General features: G+C 39.9%; 1 protein-coding gene across 2 annotated transcripts in view; it reads left to right on the top strand.

Annotated features, from left to right (window-relative positions):
• The window catches only part of SLIT1 (slit guidance ligand 1), a 245809-nt gene that overhangs the window by 185702 nt on the left and 41343 nt on the right, over positions 1–18764 (top strand). For both annotated transcript variants that reach the window (XM_031956187.1, XM_031956186.1), the window contains 8 exons: positions 791–934; positions 7983–8146; positions 9127–9150; positions 9309–9453; positions 10668–10742; positions 11261–11404; positions 12470–12613; positions 15205–15371. In XM_031956187.1, the coding sequence (XP_031812047.1) occupies positions 791–934; positions 7983–8146; positions 9127–9150; positions 9309–9453; positions 10668–10742; positions 11261–11404; positions 12470–12613; positions 15205–15371 (1007 nt within the window). The remainder of the gene's footprint in view (positions 1–790; positions 935–7982; positions 8147–9126; positions 9151–9308; positions 9454–10667; positions 10743–11260; positions 11405–12469; positions 12614–15204; positions 15372–18764) is intronic.

Below are 18764 nucleotides of genomic sequence, written 5' to 3'. Positions count from 1 at the left end.
CAGAGTTAGCCAGTGGATGCCAGGACAATGAAGATTATGAAATAAAGCTTCTTTGTAAAGCTCTGTCTCAGAGTAGAGACATGTATATTTTATGATGCTACCTTGAAACTTATGACTAGGATAAATTCTGATGACTATATGGGGATATAATAATGGATACTCCTTAGGGTTCAGGCTGGTCCTTAACCCAGCTTCCTTACCTCAGCTATTTAAATTGTCAAATTGGACTTTGGGAATATGGGGAAGTGCTCGAGTGCATTTAAGTGCTTGAATGTAACAATTTCAATATTTTCCAATTTATCCACCCATCTTTTCATTCATTAAGTGTTTATTATGTGACAGATTCTGTGGTAGAAAGTGGGGTTACTGAGACAAAAAAGAAGCTCCTCATCTTAGAGAAGCATACATCCCCTTGGGGAGAGGAAAAAAGGCGAAAGAAGGAATATGAAATAGACAAATAAATATAAAGCAATTTTTGGAAGGTAGAGAATACACTAGCAACTGGTAGGATCAGGATACATTTTGGTGAATCAATATGTTATAGACTCATATCTTGCAATCACATTATGATCTAAGCTCCAGTGCATAATTATAGGACCCTTTATAATCAAGAGGCAGACACATTCTTTGGTGACTGATCAGTACATGGGAGGTAATAACTTTGTGACATAATTATCAGCCCTTTTTGTAGGCAGTGAAAATCCAGACTATTCCAAGTCCTACATCCCAGCAAGGACATTGTAGCCTTTATTTCTTATCTTCTCTGCTACTTCTCTTCTTCATTCCACAGCCTTCTTAATGCCAACAAGATCAACTGCATCCGAGCTGATGCCTTCCAAGATCTCCAGAACCTGTCCCTGCTCTCACTATATGACAACAAGATCCAGAGCCTGGCTAAGGGGACCTTCACCTCCCTCCGAGCCATCCAGACCCTGTGAGTAGCCTCTACTTTTCCTATTAGGCTTCAAAGCCAAGAAAGTGCATGGAGAGAAGAGAAATTGGGGCTGGCTTTTTGGTTTCAGACTTTGTCTCCATCCCTTGTGGCTTCCTGATTGCAGAATCAATTTCTACTTATTCATGAGGGAATGACCCACTTGTTTGATTGGTTGGTTATTGATGGCATATAGCAGGGGGAGAATTAAGCTAAGAGTTTGCTCAGTGCCTGCCGTTCTGTGCCTCCTGTTGTAGTCCCTGTGGTCCTATTTAGTATTGAGGCAATGCATAGATTTTATGGGGCTTGCTTAACTGAGAAATGTGATGGATGATTCAGCCAATTTTTTTAGACACCTACTATATACAGAAGACTCTGATAGCTACTGGGAACGCAAAGATGAAAAATGATACAATTCTTGTCTTTCTGGGGCCTTGCCATCTCTTGTTTCCGTCAACCATCTTTTCTTTGTTAAGTCATCCCTGAGCAAGATGCTGTGTCTGAAGGTCTTGGGGTAAAGGCTGGGTTGGGGGTGTAGTAGAGAGATTTCTGATTGAGGTATAGATTAGACTAGTTGACTACCAGATTCCCATGCAGGTCTGAAATTCTGTGATTCTGAAGCAAATCCACTTAAGGCAAAAATTCTTATTCTGAGGTACACAGTCCATGGATAAATTTTAAGGGATCTGTGGTCTTAGGCAGGAAAAAATTAGAAATTTCTTTTCCTTCATCATGTTTTGACACTGGGTGGGGAGGGAGGTCCTGAAACCTTGCTCTACCCAGAGACTTAAAAATACATTTCTCTCACTCAAACACAACCGGGCAAGAAAGAGTAAACCCCTGACTGGACAGTGCCTTTTGAATGCACACCTGGTTCTTTGTTATATGAGATAGCTCTTTGGGAGGGGTAGAGAGTGACATTTACTGAGAGAAATTCAGGCAATGAAATAACAACAAAACACAATAATACATTTTTTAAATGAATGCACTCCTGGTTCTGGCTTAGCAGCCAACAAAAGGCTCCTCTCCTTCATGTGTTAAGCTTATTAGAAATCATGCTTGTACATGCTCAAGTTCACATGGGGGTTGTGTTAAGTAGAGCGCACTTAATATGCTTGTAAAAACGGGCTTTCATTATCCAACCTCAGTCTTCCCCTACATATTAATCAAATGCTATTTGAAAATCAACAAATATTAAACTCAGTGATATATCATATTCATTATACTAGTCAATAAATGGTGTGACTAATGAAAATATGGTTTGTGGTAGAAAACTTTCTGTGAAATCCTGCTTCTTTTCTTCTCATATTTTCATCAAAGATCTATCTTTGACATGTGACATGGTCTTCTTTCATAAAAAATTTTTTATAAGGACAAGAAATTTGGCATGTGGGTTGATGTCTTCTTGGTCATCATTTTTGGATGATGGTACTGTCTGTGATCTTTTCCATCTTTTGAAATATTTTGAAAATCAGTCTCTGAGAGCTTTCAAAATTGTCACCTTCAATACAGATTTCTTCTGTATGTGTTTGATGTGGTCCATCTGCTCTTCCCAAATTCATCTTTTTAAATGCCATTTTCATGTCAAATTTCATTTTTCATGTAGCAGAGTACATACTTAGGTATTCAGAGTCCAAATGAAGTGATTCTGCCAATAACAGTGATGGGATCTGTCCCAGTGGAAATGCTGGCACATGTGTTCTATTTCTTATCATTTTGGTCCGACTTCGGTTCATCTACAAATGCTTTTGGTTGGTTGGTTGTGTCCTTCATTCTCAGAGAGCACCAAAATGACATTACTAAATTGGGGTCAAGGTACAGTGTGTCTGATTGTGGCTGATCAGTCCAATATGAGCTTGGAAGATTCTATCACAATCATAGACACAAATAGTTCATCTGAACATTGGGAGTGGAGATGTCACTGAATTTGTGCATCTCGTGGTTTCTGTTTTTAATTTTTGAGCTACTGCAATTCTGTTTTATTCAAAGATCACAGCACCTTCTTTGATGTGGGCATCCTGTGCCAGTGTCTCCCATGTCTCACCATAGAAGATTGTTCTTTTGGGATGATTCTGACTTTGTTTTCTTGCTAAGCTTTATTTTTTTAAGGGTTCATTTATTTATTTATCTTCCATCTAAAATTTCATGAGTGAATTAAAATTTTTATTTTGAATTCCAAATTCTCTCCCTATTTCCAGGTCCTTTTCCAAACCCATTGAGAAGGCAAGCAACACAATAGCCATCATACATGTGAAGTCATACAAAACATATTTCCACATTAGTCATGTTTTATGCTAAGCTTTATGCAAATTCGTTTTCCCTTCCATTGCTTGTGGCTGTTTTATGAGCTGATTTTGCTTGTGATCTACAATCCTTTTCTGAAACGTTTTATAAAGGAGCTTGTGTTCCAAACCAGTGTCGCCTTCGATTGCCATGTCTTATGTGGCAAGAGGATCAAGGCTTTCTGACTGAGACAGTTTCTGGGCTCGTTTGGCCTTATCTTTGTGCCAGATGTCTTACATTGGTCACACTTGTCTAAGAAATGATCATAATCAGAGCCAACATCTTTACTTTTTATCCGTTTTGCAGAAGAAAACACTTTGCAAATGTTAAAGCATTACACAAATATATGTTAACCTTATTTCCCACTTTTTTTTGTCAATAGCATGTTTAAACAGGTTGGGTTGGAGTCTATCCCCTATGCCTAGAATGCATTTCTTCCTTGCTTTTGCCCCATAGAATCCCTAAGTTCCTTTGAAGCTCAGCTCAAATATTACCTTCTGCATAGGCTTTTTCTGATTCCCTCAGCTGCTGATGCCCTTCTCTTAAAATTATCTTGTATTTATGTATTCATTTCTATAATTTATATGTATATATAATTATGTATGTACATGCTGTCTTCTCAGGTTGTGTTGCTTGAAGACAGAAATTGTTTAATTCTTTTTATCCCTAGTTCCTAGAATGGTATCTAGTACATAATAGATGCTTAATAAATGTTAACGATTGGTTGGAAGTATTACAATTACAGATAATTTTTTTTAATCTTTGTTTTTCCAATTTGGTGTTGATTTTGCCACTTGTTAATGGTCTAACACAGACATATGATTCATTTTCTGTCTATTAAGGTCTAAGTAATTTTTTTCTATGCTTGTCATGTCCTTCATATTTTCTTCTTAAAGTAAGAATTCATGACATATATGTATGAGATTTCTGAATAATTTGCAAGCCTTTGCCCACTTATTTTCTATCCTCTTGCCCTGTACCCATTTTCATATTGAAGTTATTGAGGATTAAGACCTGTATTGACTTGGGTTTTGAGGATTTGTCAGGTTTTTTTTATGGAATGACCCTGTGGCCATTTTCATATTGAAGTCATTGAGGATTAAGACCTGTCTTGACTTGGTTTTGAGGATTTGTCAGGTTTTTATGGAATTTCTCAACTTATTCTTTGCAATAAACATTGGCTCCTAAACCAATTCTCTTCCTGGAAATCTATTTGCTTATGTTCATGGTTAGCGATGCTGTCTCTCGATCAAGTATGCCATGAATGGTGCTTCTTGTCTTTGAATGCTCAATGAAATTTAATGGTCTCCTCGATTAACCTCTTTGAGAAGACCTTAAGCTGCCTTTTCATTGTTATAACTTTCTTCAATGCTTAGTTTCATTAATAACCAAGAATGTCAATAGGGATATGCTTCAGTTTTTGGTCACTGGACAAAGATTTCACATTTAACGTTTTGGCGGTTTAGTTTTTGAAGATGCCTTAAAAGCTTTTCTGTGCATCTTTTTTTTTTTCCTACTTTGCCATGGTCACTGCAAGGGTGCATTCTGTCTTTTTTTCTTTGTTTCATGGTTTCTTGTGGCAGAAGGACTTATCAGTGGACAATTTACTGATTACTTTCTCAATATTTAGCAAGACTAGTCCTCAGTCCCCAAATACATGTTTTCACCACGATCATACCTAGAGTCTTTTTATCTTGGGATAGAACTTTTGTGGAAGAATCTCTCTAGCTATCACTTACCTATGACTGATTTATTAAACATGGTATATATGATGAAGTACATGCAGATTAGAATTAGATTTAAACAAATACAAATACCCAAGTATATTTTCTATAGGACCATTGTTTAGCTTAAATCTGTCAGGTTCTCAGGACCAAGAAAATTCATCTCAGATGGGCTTTCCCTTCATTTGAAGACATCCAGTCAACTTGTGCTGATGGTTTGAAGTTCTTTAAGGAGCCCTAATGGTACTAATGAAAGATCCATGTCTACAAAAGCTTTCTGACAATACAGGCAAAACAGCGAGGCTGGCTTTCCGTGAACTCTGATCAGCTCTTTGTTGCTTTCCCATCCATAATCAGGAACAGAAAAGATAATTCCACAGATCTGTAATTTTATTAGTTTGGACATTCCCCCTACTGATAAAGCCCCTTAGTAACTTAATACTTGACCTTCAACAACTGCTGTAGTCAAAATAAGAATAAAAGCTATCCACTTGATGCTAAGTCTCTGAATTTAGCTAGGCTAGTCCTTAGACATACACAGTCTATTATAAGACTTCTGGAAAGATTCTGTCAGAGCTAACTCTGCTTGCATAACTCTTGAGAACCTAGTCATTTCAACTCCATGCAGAAGCATGAGAATCAGACATCAGTGGAGGTTTTCAAAGCAAGAAAGAAATGTTTTCTCCACATAATTCTTTCTTGTACTGAGCTTTCTGCCCTTTGAAGCTAGGTCTTGCATGAAATGGTTATTTGCATGCAATATTTAAGGTTATTCATTAACCATTCTTTTTAATCACACTAGTGGAAATTTTACAGCCTGCTTTTGCCACAGATCCAGGAAATTTAAAGTGAATATACTTCCCTGCAAACCCAGAATATTATATATTTCTGCTGAAATCTGTTCTACTTTAAGTAGAACAGATTTCAGCAGAAATACATAGTGATTTCTCTTAAGACAGACCAAAATGGATGGAGGTAGGCTATGAAAAGGCTGGTGCATTCAAGCATAAAGAAATATATCATAATGGAGGCTAGGGAGAGTTCACTTACCAGCCCCTACAATCTGTTGGATTTTCAAATAGATGTAAAATCTTCCCTGGAGAGAATCAGCAAACAGCTTCTTGGTAAAGGTCAGCAGCTGAAAATGGATTGTTAAAAAAAATTAAAAGGAGGCAATTTTATATAATGAAAAGAATAGCAGATTGGAAATTCAAGACTTGGGTTCAAATCCCAGGTTGGGTAGAACCAATTAACTCTATGACCTTTATCAGTCAAATCTTTTCTCAGGACCTCAATTTTCTTTTTTGTAAAATTTATGTGCTGTTTAACATATGTTAGATTACTTGCCATCTGGGGGGGGGGGGAAGGAAGGGGAAATTTGGAACACAAGGTTTTGCAAGGGTCAATGTCGAGAAATTATCCATGCATATGTTTTGAAAATAAAAAGCTTTAATAAAATAAAAAATAAAGAAAATTTATGTGTTAAATGAGAGATACTATGGTATAGAAGAAAAGAGCTGAATTTGTTGTACAAGGATCTGGGTTCAAATCCAGGCTCTAAGCATACTACCTGTGTGCATATTGACAAGTAACTTAACCCATCTGGGTCTCAGTTTCCATATGTATAAAATGAGGGGGTTGACAAAAAGACCTTTAAGGCTCCTTCTAGTTCTACATTTATAAATTCTTGATTGATTGGATTGATTCTAGTTTTAAATCTATGATAAAAAGGAGATCTGAGTAACAGACAGCACTAAAAGATTGGATGCTTAAGACTTGAATTTTACCTTTAGCTGTGTAAGACCTGGCAAATGTGATGAGATGGCCAACAACATTTGGTAGGCAGCCTGGTTTTGTGTCAAGGGCCCTGGTCTTTAAGTATTAAGCCCTGGGTCAATCAATCAATCAATTGACAAGCATTTATTAAGTACTTACTAGGTGCCAAGCACAGGGAGCACAACATATAAAAGAAAGCTGAAAAAAGTGGGGAGAGAAGATGCTGCTACTTGATGTCCAAAGGAGTTCAGCCAGCAGGGGAATGAAGAAATGGCTGGGCTGGTCATCCTTGTTAAGCGGAGGTACTGGGAGGAGCCTTCCAATTAGGGGAGCAGGTGCTTCTGAGGTAGAAGTTCCAGGGCTGATGGATCTTCCATATTTGGGAGATTTCTGGGATAAGAAGAAAAAGCCCAGAAGAGTGCAGCTTGGTAGGGAAGGCTTAGATCTGACAGTTAGGAACTATCTGATTATATAGATAAGTCATTTAACCTCTTTAAGACTCAATTTCTTCATCCATAAAAGAGAGATGATAATACTGGAACTGCTTACTTCATAGAGCTGCTGTGAGGAAAATGCTTTTGCAAACCTTTCTCACTCTCTCTGTTGTTTGCTTGCATTTTATTTTGCTTCTTTTTTTCTGGTTTTATTTGATGTTTCTTGTGCCACAAGATAATTGTATAAATATCTATGCATATATTGGATTTAACATATATTTCTACAATGTTTAACATGCATTTCACTACTTGCCATCTAGGGGAGGGTGTGAGGGAAAGGGGAAAATGGGACAAGGTTTACAAAAAGCTAATGTTGAAGAATTGTCCACGCATATGTTTTGAAAAATGAAAAACTTTAATAAAGAAAAAAAATAGCATGTCCCTACCCATCTTTTACAGCTCATATCCTACCCTCTTCCACATCAGCTCCCTCACTACCCTCTCCTTTCACTCTCATCCCATATCCCTCAGCCCTCTCTGTCAGCTCCTTCCCTCTTCCTAGCACTCCCCATAATCCCCCCAGCCCTGCCTTGTCAGCTCTCTTGACCCCCACTACTCTCTCATTCCTACATTCCTATCAGTTCCCCTTCCCCATACTCATGGTTGAACAATGTCCTGCCACCCAACCCTGCCCAGTTTTTTTGCTTCTCTTCCAATCTTTTCCCTGACCTTCATGGTTAACTAGATTAGTTTGGAGAGTCTAGATGGAGACCAGAAAAGTTCTTTTATCATTTTTTTCTTTATTTTCAATTTGTTTGTCTTCCCTTTGGAAAGGCACCTGGCTCAAAATCCGTTCATCTGTGACTGTAATCTGAAGTGGCTGGCAGATTTCTTACGCACTAACCCCATCGAGACCAGTGGAGCCCGCTGCGCCAGTCCCCGCCGCCTGGCCAACAAGCGCATTGGGCAGATCAAAAGCAAGAAATTCAGGTGCTCAGGTAACTGTCTTTTGGTCTCCTTTTTTCTTGGGGTGAAGGAATGGAAATCCAGAACTGTCTGGGAAATTTTAACATTCAAGAATCAATAGAAGCAACCCCACATAGCCTTGCCCATCAGATTTCTTCCCTGACTTTTTGTTCTCTTGGGATTTCTAAAAACTGGGAATACACCAATTGTGTTCCTTTAATCCTCTAACTAGTAGGAGTGTTTTCTGTCATGTAAGTTGGTATAATACCATGGTCATTGGGGCAGTAGTGTTCCACTGGGTGGGACTGAAACTCACGACCCTGGGATCCCGGCCAGGTCCTCATATGAGACATGTTAAAAATCATTCCACCTGGATGATCACCACCTAGCTGCATAACTTTGGGCAGGTGTTGCAATCTCTGGACCTTAGTTTTCTCATCTATAAAATGGGAGACTTGAATTAGATGGCCCTTAAAATCCCTTTCAGATATAAGATACTTCCTTAGTATAACCTATCCCCATCTGTACAATGAAAATAGTTCCTGATCCATCCTTTACTATGAGGCATCATTCCTATAGCTTGTTTTTAGCTCAGTTCAAACGCCCAGTACAAGTTCAGTGCTACCGTTCAGCATCAGTCACAGAATGTCAGAGCCGAACTTGGGAAATCCTGTGCAGTCCCCTCATTTTCAGAGGATCTAGAGCTGAAGGAGATGTTAGAAGACCATCTGGTTCAATTCCCCCATTTTATAGATGAGAAAATGGAGACTTAGGAGATTCAATAATTTGTTCAATAAGTAGCAAAGGTGGGGTTTTGCCTTTGGAAATCAGAGCTTTTTTATGTCTTATAGAGAAGAATCTTTGTAATGACTTTAGAGATATCCACAGGACTCTTGGGCCTTTAGAGATTCTATCCCCAGGTCGTCTACATGTGTTGTTAGATGGGCATGGGTTCAGGTTCCTGATCTGTTCTGACAATCAACCAGTTCCTTTTTGTTTTGTCTGTTTCCAGCAAAAGAGCAGTACTTCCTTCCAGGTAAGGGATCTCCTAGGAGTGGGGATGTCCCAAGAGGGCTGGGAGGACAAAGGCCCTGCTGCATGCCCAAGGGGGCCAGGCCTAGGCACTCCGAGGAGCAGGGTGGTCCCCAGCCCTCACCGCTTCCTTATTTCTCATGACTCCTTCCCTCGAGCCAGGCACAGAGGATTACCGGTTGAACAGCGAGTGCAACAGTGATGCCGTCTGTCCCCACAAGTGCCGCTGCGAATCCAATGTGGTAGAATGCTCCAATCTGAAACTCACCAAGATCCCAGAGCGCATCCCCCAGTCCACCGCAGAGCTGTGAGGGCACCTCCTCTGCCACCCTGGCCTGAGTCTTGTCCTCCCTCCTTCCTTCCCTTCCCTTTCCACGCTCCTCTTCAGTTCTTTCTGGGCTTGCCTTCTAGCTTTATTCTCTACAGCTGTCAGAGTGACAGCATCCTACTATTCAATCTTGGGGAGTGCTGGAGGGCCAGTTAGTCACCCCCATCCCAATCCCTGCTGAATCATTGGGGTACATAGGTACTGTGGTGATTGCGGTAACCTCCACTTATCCTGGACTCTCTCAGTTCTGAAATCAGTAGGTCAGTTGGAAGACTGAATTGGCAGATGGCCTTCCGCCATAAACATTGGGGGATAATTGGGTTCCACCCTTCAATGAGATGTCTGGACAGTTTTGATCCTTTGCTGCTGATGAACTGATTGACTTTGAACAGTGTACTCTATTTGTACCCCAGTTTCTCATTCTACAAAATGGGGATAATTATGCCTCCCTCCTACTTAAGCAACATTGTAAGGATAACATGTATTTATATAAAGCAATTACCCTGTTCTTGGAAGTAATGTGAGATATATGTTTATTTGCTCCTTTGAGCCTGAATACTGAACTTAGGCAAATGGAAACAGCGATTACAAAATTAAAGTTCTGTTTGTAGTTCTATTGTGAAAGATATTCATTTGTTGCCTTAAGTAGGAGCTTCTGATTTGCCAATGGTATGCTTGTGAAATTCATACATATTAAGGATTTTGCAAACATATTATGGATGTGTAAATTGAGACCTCAGTTTAAACCAAATTAACAAATATTTGCCTACTATGGCAAATATTTGTTAAATAAATACTAAGCTAAAAAAGAAAGATTTTAATGAAAAATAGTAAAAAATATGACCTTAGTGAATGCACTTGATAATATATCCGTTTTCAGGATACTCTTTAAAACTATTAGCCAAATGCTGATCTTGATCTATCACATATGTGCATTTATCAATATATGCAAACATTCAAATAGATGTAATTTATTTATATTGAAAAAGTATCTTTAATTATCACTGTCTTAGCTCTAGATCTACCATTATTTTAATCTGACTTAATGAGTGGACTCTTTTTGAGGTGGTGATGTATTTTTAATGGAATTTCCCAGAGATGCCCCTATAATATTGTCATCTGATAGGTTCTTCATTTGGAGGTGACTGCAACTTCTTCCATTCAAAACCTCTTCTTTTCCTTGTCTACCACAGACGGTTGAACAACAATGAAATCTCAATATTAGAGGCCACTGGAATTTTTAAAAAACTTCCACATCTGAAGAAAATGTGAGTCCAATTTGATTCAACAAATATTCTACAAGCCCCTAAAATGTGTGGAGCACTATATTTGGTGATACAAGGATAAACAATCAAAGTCTGCCCTCAAGGAGTTTATAGCCTAGTAGGGGAATGTTATATATACCTCCCAAAATGATATTATGAATGAATGCATAAGGGAAGGAGGAGGGGATCGTTTTCCTCCTATAGAGAACAGGGAAGATATTGTAGATAGAAGGCATTTGACTTGGAGGTTGAAGAATGGGACTTTAGCCTGACTTTGAAGTTGAAGAGGAACTCCAAGCACCAGGAATAATGGTAGCAGGAGAATTTTCTGTTAGAGAGTAGATGCCGACCAGGAGACCAGTTAGATGAAGGTTTCTGGGCAGATAGGAGTTTCTCAGGGGTCCAAATCTGAGAGGATTCTGAAGGAGAAAGGGAAGAAAAGAACCACCTCCGTGGATAAACAGTCCTGGATTCGAAGCGCTCATTGGGTCCCCTTTCTCTTTCCCTCCTGTTGTCCCCAGCAACCTCAGCAACAACAAGGTATCAGAGATAGAAGATGGTGCCTTCGAGGGGGCAGCCTCAGTGAGTGAGTTGCACCTGACTGTCAACCAGTTGGAATCCATACGAAGCGGCATGTTCCGGGGTTTGGATGGTCTAAGGACCCTGTGAGTACCTGGGAGACAGTGAGTGGGAGAGACAGTGATAGATGTGGATTGGGATGATGACTATTAACATGAGAAAGGAATGGGAACGAGGAAGATGGGGTTGCCAGGAAATAATGGGACTTATTACTGTTGCTTTGTTACAAAAAATATTATTTTCTGTAGCACTACCAAGGTTATAAAAAGTTATTTGGTCACAAAGTCTTTCCTGTTTTCTGCTGAGGACCTAAGTCTTGTCTGTCTTGTGCATATGAATAATCTAAGTCATCCTATGTTGGTCTGGATCTGGATTTCATTGGTGTAGGGAATTCCCAGTAAGAAAATTCTCTAATATTGCTCTACCACTTGTTTATTTAAAAGGAACTTTGATTTTTAAAAAGCAATAGGGTTCCAGAGCTGTGTTCCATTCCTATCTTTGCCACTTTGACCAAGTTACTTCTCTCTAGGCTGTAGTTTTCTCATCTGTAAAATGAGAAGTTTGTATTTAATCAGAACTTGTTAACTTGGAAAGATCTTAGGACCGTCAACTTAGATGAGAAAAAAAAATTACACCATTATTTTACACTCAACTTATAATTGAAATTGAGAATCTCCTTCAATTACAAATAGCACAGCACAGAATTTCACTGCTCAGGGGAAGAAGCATTCGATCACAGATGTGATATCCCATTACTCTTGGCTACATTTTCTCAAAATACCTTTTACACTCATTATGACTTCAAATTTCTCCAATTATTGGACCCATTGCTAGGTTACATGTGATTACAATCTTCCTGTCTCCAAAATGGTTTTTGGTATCCATGGTATCTTCTGTAATTCTCTGTATTTTATTTATATACTTATTTTACACATTTAAAAGCATTATTATGTGAAGGGGTATCTGGGTTTCACCAGACCCCCAGAGGGTTAGACCCAAACATGGATGGCCCTTCTGATCAGAATGTTTCTAAGATCGCTTCTGTCTCTAAGTCCTATGGATCCAGAAGGATTCCTTTGGGAAGCAGGTTCAGCAGAACGGTTTCTGAGCCAGGAGGACCCTTGCTCCCCCTTTTCTCTTTGTTTCCGCAGAATGCTGAGGAACAACCGCATCAGCTGCATCCACAACGACAGCTTCACAGGCCTTCGGAATGTCCGCCTCCTCTCTCTTTATGACAACCAGATCAGCACCATCTCGCCTGGAGCCTTTGACACCCTCCAGTCCCTCTCCACTCTGTAAGTCGGGTGTCCCCCTGCTCAGCTGGGAGCTCCTGTCCCAGAGGCTGGCAGGCATCTGTCCCAGGGGCCCCAGCACCTTCCCTGTCCCGTCTGCTCCAGGGACACGTAAGGGTGGGATGGAGTAAAACTCAGCCGGAGTCAGTCTCACCAGACAGGGCTGGATCACTTTTTTTCCTGGTGACCAGAGCCCCTTAAGGCTTCTTAGTTGAATCAGGGGTGAAAGAGCATATGATGCTGCAGTCTGCTCTACCCGTCATAATGCAGTGATGATGGTGGATAGAGTGCTAGGCTTCCAGTCCAGAAGAGCTGGATTCAAATCCTACCTTACACACTTATTAGATGGACAGGCCATTTAACTACTCTTGGCTTTAATTCTAAATCTGTAAAATGAGAGAGTGGACTACATAACTCCTAAGATCCCTTCCCTTTACAATGTAAATTTACACTGCAAAGGTGAAAAGTGGCAATAGTCTCCATGGTCTTGGTCAAGGTCATACAACTTGTATATGTGAGAGACAGAATTTGAATCCAGTTCTTCTTGTCACTTGAGCCTGACTCTCTAAGCATTATAGCATGCTGCAGCCTCTCAGATACTGTGAAAAGATTTGCTGGGAAATTCACATTAGAGGAGAGTGGTGGAAACTTAGCTGTAGGCTACATGGCCTTTTCCCATTGGATGTCCTACTTAACTAAATGTAAATTTTGTAATTCCTGCCTGGAAATTTATACTTTTAAAATATGCCCTTGAAAAGAAAAAGATTCTGATTTTTATGGTAGAAATAAATAGCAGGTGGCAGTCTGCCTTGGGAGTGGGTGAAGGGAGGGAGCCAAGAAAAAAAATGAAGAATAGAAGTGTTACTCATTGACTGTGTAATTGAGATAAATCTTCCTTTCCAGCCCTGGTTATCTTTTTAATTCTTTTGTTGGGCCTTTTCATACTCATGTTTATTCTCCTCTTCCTGATAGGCAGCAGACTGGTCAGAAACCTTTTGAATCAAAACACTTTAATTATGGTCTCTCACCTTAGGGAAGGGTAATAATTCCAAATATCGAGAAAGAATATGGTTCAGCTGGGGCTTGTATCAGTCTAGCAACTCTTGTTTATCAGTCAGTTCGACTCTTTATGAGCCCATTTGGGGGTCAAAGATACTAGAGTGGTTTGCCATTTCCTTCTCCAGCTCATTTGAAAGACGAAGAAAAGTGTCTGACGCCAATTGTAAACTGTAAAAATGCTGTAAAAGTTTTTATGATTATAGATATATTATCATTATTTGGTGTGCTGGGAATCCCCTGAACATTATGCACATCCTTATTCAAAAGTAAATACAAGCATTTATCCTAAGGCCAAAGAGGAATGATTTTTAAAATTATTACTCTATTGTGGATTAAGCTTTCCCCTTCCACTGACAACATTTTTGATGTTGCGCTGTTGATTGTAGGCTTGCTGGAGCGGTGAGGTCCCTCAGAGGGACCTCAAAATTGTCCCAATCCTATCGTTAATATATTTCTATGTGTTATAGAATAAAACTTTTATAAAAGTTGATATATAATCTTTATATATTATTATAAACTATAAATAATCTACATAATCTTTTATAAAAGATTAGAATATGAGATATGACTTTTCATATCAACAGTGATCAAATGATATGACTTCAAATCAAGTGATATGACTTGTTTAAAAAACAAATGAACACACTTGTTCTTATACATGTCAGTGAGCGATGTCCCTTTCAGTAGTTACTCAGGAAGTTGTACCCTTGGTCCGATGAGCCACCATTGCCCAGAGAATATTTGTAGTCCCTTTCTGGGATCTGTTTCCAGTATCTAAGGCACAGATTTTCATGCGTGGCCAAGCCAATTCCAGACATCTCCCAAAGAGGAATTCCAGATATGGTGTTTAATATGGTGTTTAAAGGGGATGCAGAGCATTTGGAGGTGTCGTTTTTGGTGCACTTGTCAACTTGGAAGACTCCTTATTCTCATGACACACTTTAATGTATTCATACTTTTGCAAAAGTTGCATAATCCAACACTCAGAAATATGTGGCAGTTTTGAGGTCTTTTTTTAAGTTCATGAACAAAGATAGGTGGGGACAAAAACTAAAGTATGGAACTTGGAATTAGGAAGTCCTGAATTCAAATTTTGCTTTAAATAATAGCTATCTGTGTGATTTGGGGCAAGTCATTTAACCTGTTCTCTTTTGTAAAATAAGGAAAATAATCGCACCTTCATCATAAGGGGGTAGAAGGTTCATACAGTGCCAGACTTGGAGTCAGAAAGACTGGTCTCCTCAAGTTCAAATCAGATATTTCCTAATTGTGTGATTCTGGCCACGTCACTTAGCCATGTTTGCCTCAGTTTTCTCATCTGTAAAATGAACTGAAGAAAGAAATGGAAACCACTGCAGTGTCCTTGCCAAGAAAACCCCAAACGGGGTCATGAAAAATTGGACACAACTGAAGAGTGACCACAAAGTCCCACGGGGTTGTAATAATTAAAAGAAATAATATGTTAAAGTACAACATAAATGTTAACTATTTTTATTATTGTGGTCGTTGTTACTCATGGTTCCTTATCCTTTTAGGAATCTCCTGGCTAATCCATTCAACTGTAACTGCCAGCTGGCCTGGCTCGGGGACTGGCTCCGGAAGAGGAAGATCGTGACGGGGAACCCCCGGTGTCAGAACCCAGACTTCTTACGGCAGATCCCACTCCAGGACGTGGCCTTCCCCGACTTCAGGTGTGAGGAAGGTAACTCACAGGCATCCTGGGGAGGGGGGCCTGGCGGGTCAGCCTGGGAGCTGGCTAGGAAAAGAGGTCGCGGACTGAGCCCTTAGAGGGGCAGCAAGGATTTTGCCAGGAGCAGGGGGCTCAGGCTTCTCCACAAGTCCAGGCTAAGCCAGCTCTCCTTGTACCTCACAGCCCTGCTGTATCCCCTGCTGGAGACCTGCAGGGCTGGACCTGGGACATACCCTCCCCCTTCTCCTAGGCTCACTTCATCAGATCAGCCCTCCTCACTCTAGGATCTTCCCATTAAAGAACATCTCTCGGGTTCCAAGAAATCACTTCTCTGACGTCTTCTCAGGAAGGAGTCGGTTCCTGGCTCATGGACATACTTATTCTCTCTTGAATCCTCGGCAGGAAACCTTTCTCCCCTTCTCCCTCAATCCAAGGCGTTAGAGCCTTTCTTTACAAGATTACTGTCCATCTATTCTACGCATTTTTTATGGATCTATTTTTATACTTGATGTCTCCTCCATTAAAGTATAATCTCCTTGAAGGTTCAATGGAAAGAGAGTTGAATGTGGAGGTAGAAGAGCTCATTCCCATTCCTGATTCCGCTATTTTTCAGCTGTGTGATCCAGGAGAGCGATTTAATTTTTCTGGGTCTCAGTTTCCTCATCTACCTCTAAGCTCTCTTCCAGTCCTAAATAGTATGATCCTATGACTTTTAGGGGTCCATTACCTTCTAAGATAGTTATGGCTTTAGAGATAGAACAATTTTGATTGTTAGGAAATCCTTTCTCATATTGAGCAAAAATCCATTATTGCTGCTACCCATGCTACCTCCCACAGGGCTATTTAAAATGAGACAAATTCCTTTTCCATACATGCAAATATTTAAAGGTAGCTCTCATGTCCTGCCCTATCCCCTTACCAAATTATTCTAGATAGCTTTGGTTCATTAATTTTTCAAGATTTAAAAAAAAAAGCCATTTCTGATCAAGTTCCTTTGAACACACCTTAATCAATCAACAAGCATTTATTAATCGCTTACTATGTGTCAGGTACTATGCCAGTGACGGAGATAAAATGGAAAAGTTTAGACAGCTCCTACTCTCAGGGCCCTTCCATTCTCCCAACACTACTCTTCAATTAGATTCTGCAAAGCCTTATTAAGTTTCTATTCTGCGGAGAATACAATGGTAAACATTAGAGGAGATAATAACGCTGTGTTAGAACATATTCTAGTCTGCATGGAGAATAAAGTTTTGTAGAAGAATGAGACTCACAAAAAGAATGCATGTTATAACGTATTATGGTAAGTGAATTAGAGAGGGGCTGAGCGGAGTGCTAAGTGAAGTGGGAAGGTCATGGCTGACATGTGGTGGAGGTGGTGAGTGAGTGAGACTTTAAAGGATGAGTGGGAAATCCACAGGCAAAGAGAAGGGAGGGATTTCCAGCATGGGGGACAGAGTCAACAAAAACAGAGCAAGTTTGGGACACAGAGGAGGCCATTTCAGCTACAAAACTCCATGCATGAGGATAATAATATGAGGTCCAGCTAGAGAGAGAGAGAGAGAGTCACACTAGATTACAGAGTCAGCAGGTAATGGGGATTTTTTAGTAGGCAGATGACATGATTATGCATAGAGGTAATTGTGTGGTATGAATGGTAATTTGAGGGTAGAGAATAAAGGTGGGAAAACCTTTTGTTGTTTTTATTTATTGCAGTTATTTAGATGAGCAATAATAAGGACCTGTGCCAGGGTGATAGTGGTAGGAATAGGGAGAAGGGGATGGATGCTAGAATTGCTTTGTAGGAGTGGACAAGAGTATTGGAGGTAAACAATATCAAGGTTTTAAACACTGGAAACTGTCTACATGATATCATTGACAGAAATGGACAAGTAAGAAAGATAAAGTTTTGAGTGGGAAATCATTAGAACAATTCTTGGGCATGTTTGAGGTAGTGATGGCCTGTACAGATAAATTTCAGCACACACGAATGTTTTTATTAGTTTTATAGCCATTTCCATCTCTTTGTGGTTCTATTTTGGGATTTTCTTGGCAAAGATACTGATTCACTTCGCTGTCCCCCAAACATTATATACAATACACACATATATGTATACTTACATACCACATATAAAGTTATATTTATGTATATATATAAATTGAGGAGATTTGGAAGCAGACTGAAAGAAGCCTTACTGGAAAAAAAGTCCTAATGAGGACAGAAAGGAATAAGATCAAAGTAGAGGCCTTAATGACTTGATGAGGAGCAGAGTTGCTTCTTGTGTTCCCAGAGGGAAAGAAAGGAGAGATGATGCACTGAAGTTTTGAAAGATAGAGGAGGGGAATTGAAGAAAATCACATTAAATGCCTGCAAGTCTAGTTGAAGAAGCAGAAAGCTATGGTATTTTAAAAGTTTAAGAGACATAATTTCTGGGTGATTTAATCATTTTATTAATAATGGCAGCATGTTTATTAATAAAAGGATGGCCGTTTGGCCATCTCTCTCTTAGACCAAAAACAAAAATGGTGGTGAGCTCATGGCTAGTAGGTCCTTTGGAAGAGGAGTGTTCCTGAGAGTGGCAATCAACTCTGATTGGTTAACAATTAATGAGAGGTGGGTTTTACAAAGAGAAGTGAGTTCACTCCAATGAGGGGCTGAGAGTGATATCATGTCACTCTTGGACAGAGAGATTGTTCCTATATCCAGAACTTTAGGCAATTGAGACAAAGAATCTATATCCCCCACCCAAGCCTGAGCTAGTTGGGTAGAGTAGCAGTGCCCATGATGAGGAGAATGTTCATCCTATCTTTCACCGGCCCTGTCCTTGAGAAATTGGACAAAGAAATAGGACAGGGAAAAAAATCTCCCTAATTTTAATAACTAACTATTAATATGAGAGAAATAATCATTTTTCTCAAGACTGATGATTTGCTTTAAGTGTAAAAGGGAGGGGTGCAGTTGATGGCTCAATAAGAGAGGAAAGAGCTTGAAGCAGTAGCTATAAGGACTAAGAAGAGGGCTTGTCTTGTGACTTTATTGGTCCAGGGAACTCCTGGACAAGGACTTTTCCTGCAACTCATATGCTTAGAGGATTTCTTACCCAGCCTGAATGAGTGCTACCTCAATCAAGTCAGTGTATAGTTTAAAAATACCAAGGTCTCCTACTGCATCCAGGGCCATCTCCAGTTGTCTTGATCTATATCTGGTCACTGGTCCCAGATGGCTCTGGAGGGAAAGTGAGGCAGGTGACTCTGCCCAGCCCTCCCTCCCTCCAACTCCCCTCACTTACTTGTCATGGCATCCCCCCCCCCCCCCCCCCCCCCCCCCCCCGATGTCATGGTCCTCTTTGAGAAAGGACAAACAACAATATTTAGAGAATTTCCTAAAACAGAGATGTCAAACTG

Source organism: Sarcophilus harrisii, chromosome 2, assembly GCF_902635505.1.
Source record: "Sarcophilus harrisii chromosome 2, mSarHar1.11, whole genome shotgun sequence".
Classification (NCBI taxonomy): Eukaryota; Metazoa; Chordata; class Mammalia; order Dasyuromorphia; family Dasyuridae; genus Sarcophilus; species Sarcophilus harrisii.
The sequence above is the reverse complement of the archived record's forward strand: the minus strand, read 5'-3'. Positions and strand labels throughout refer to the sequence as shown.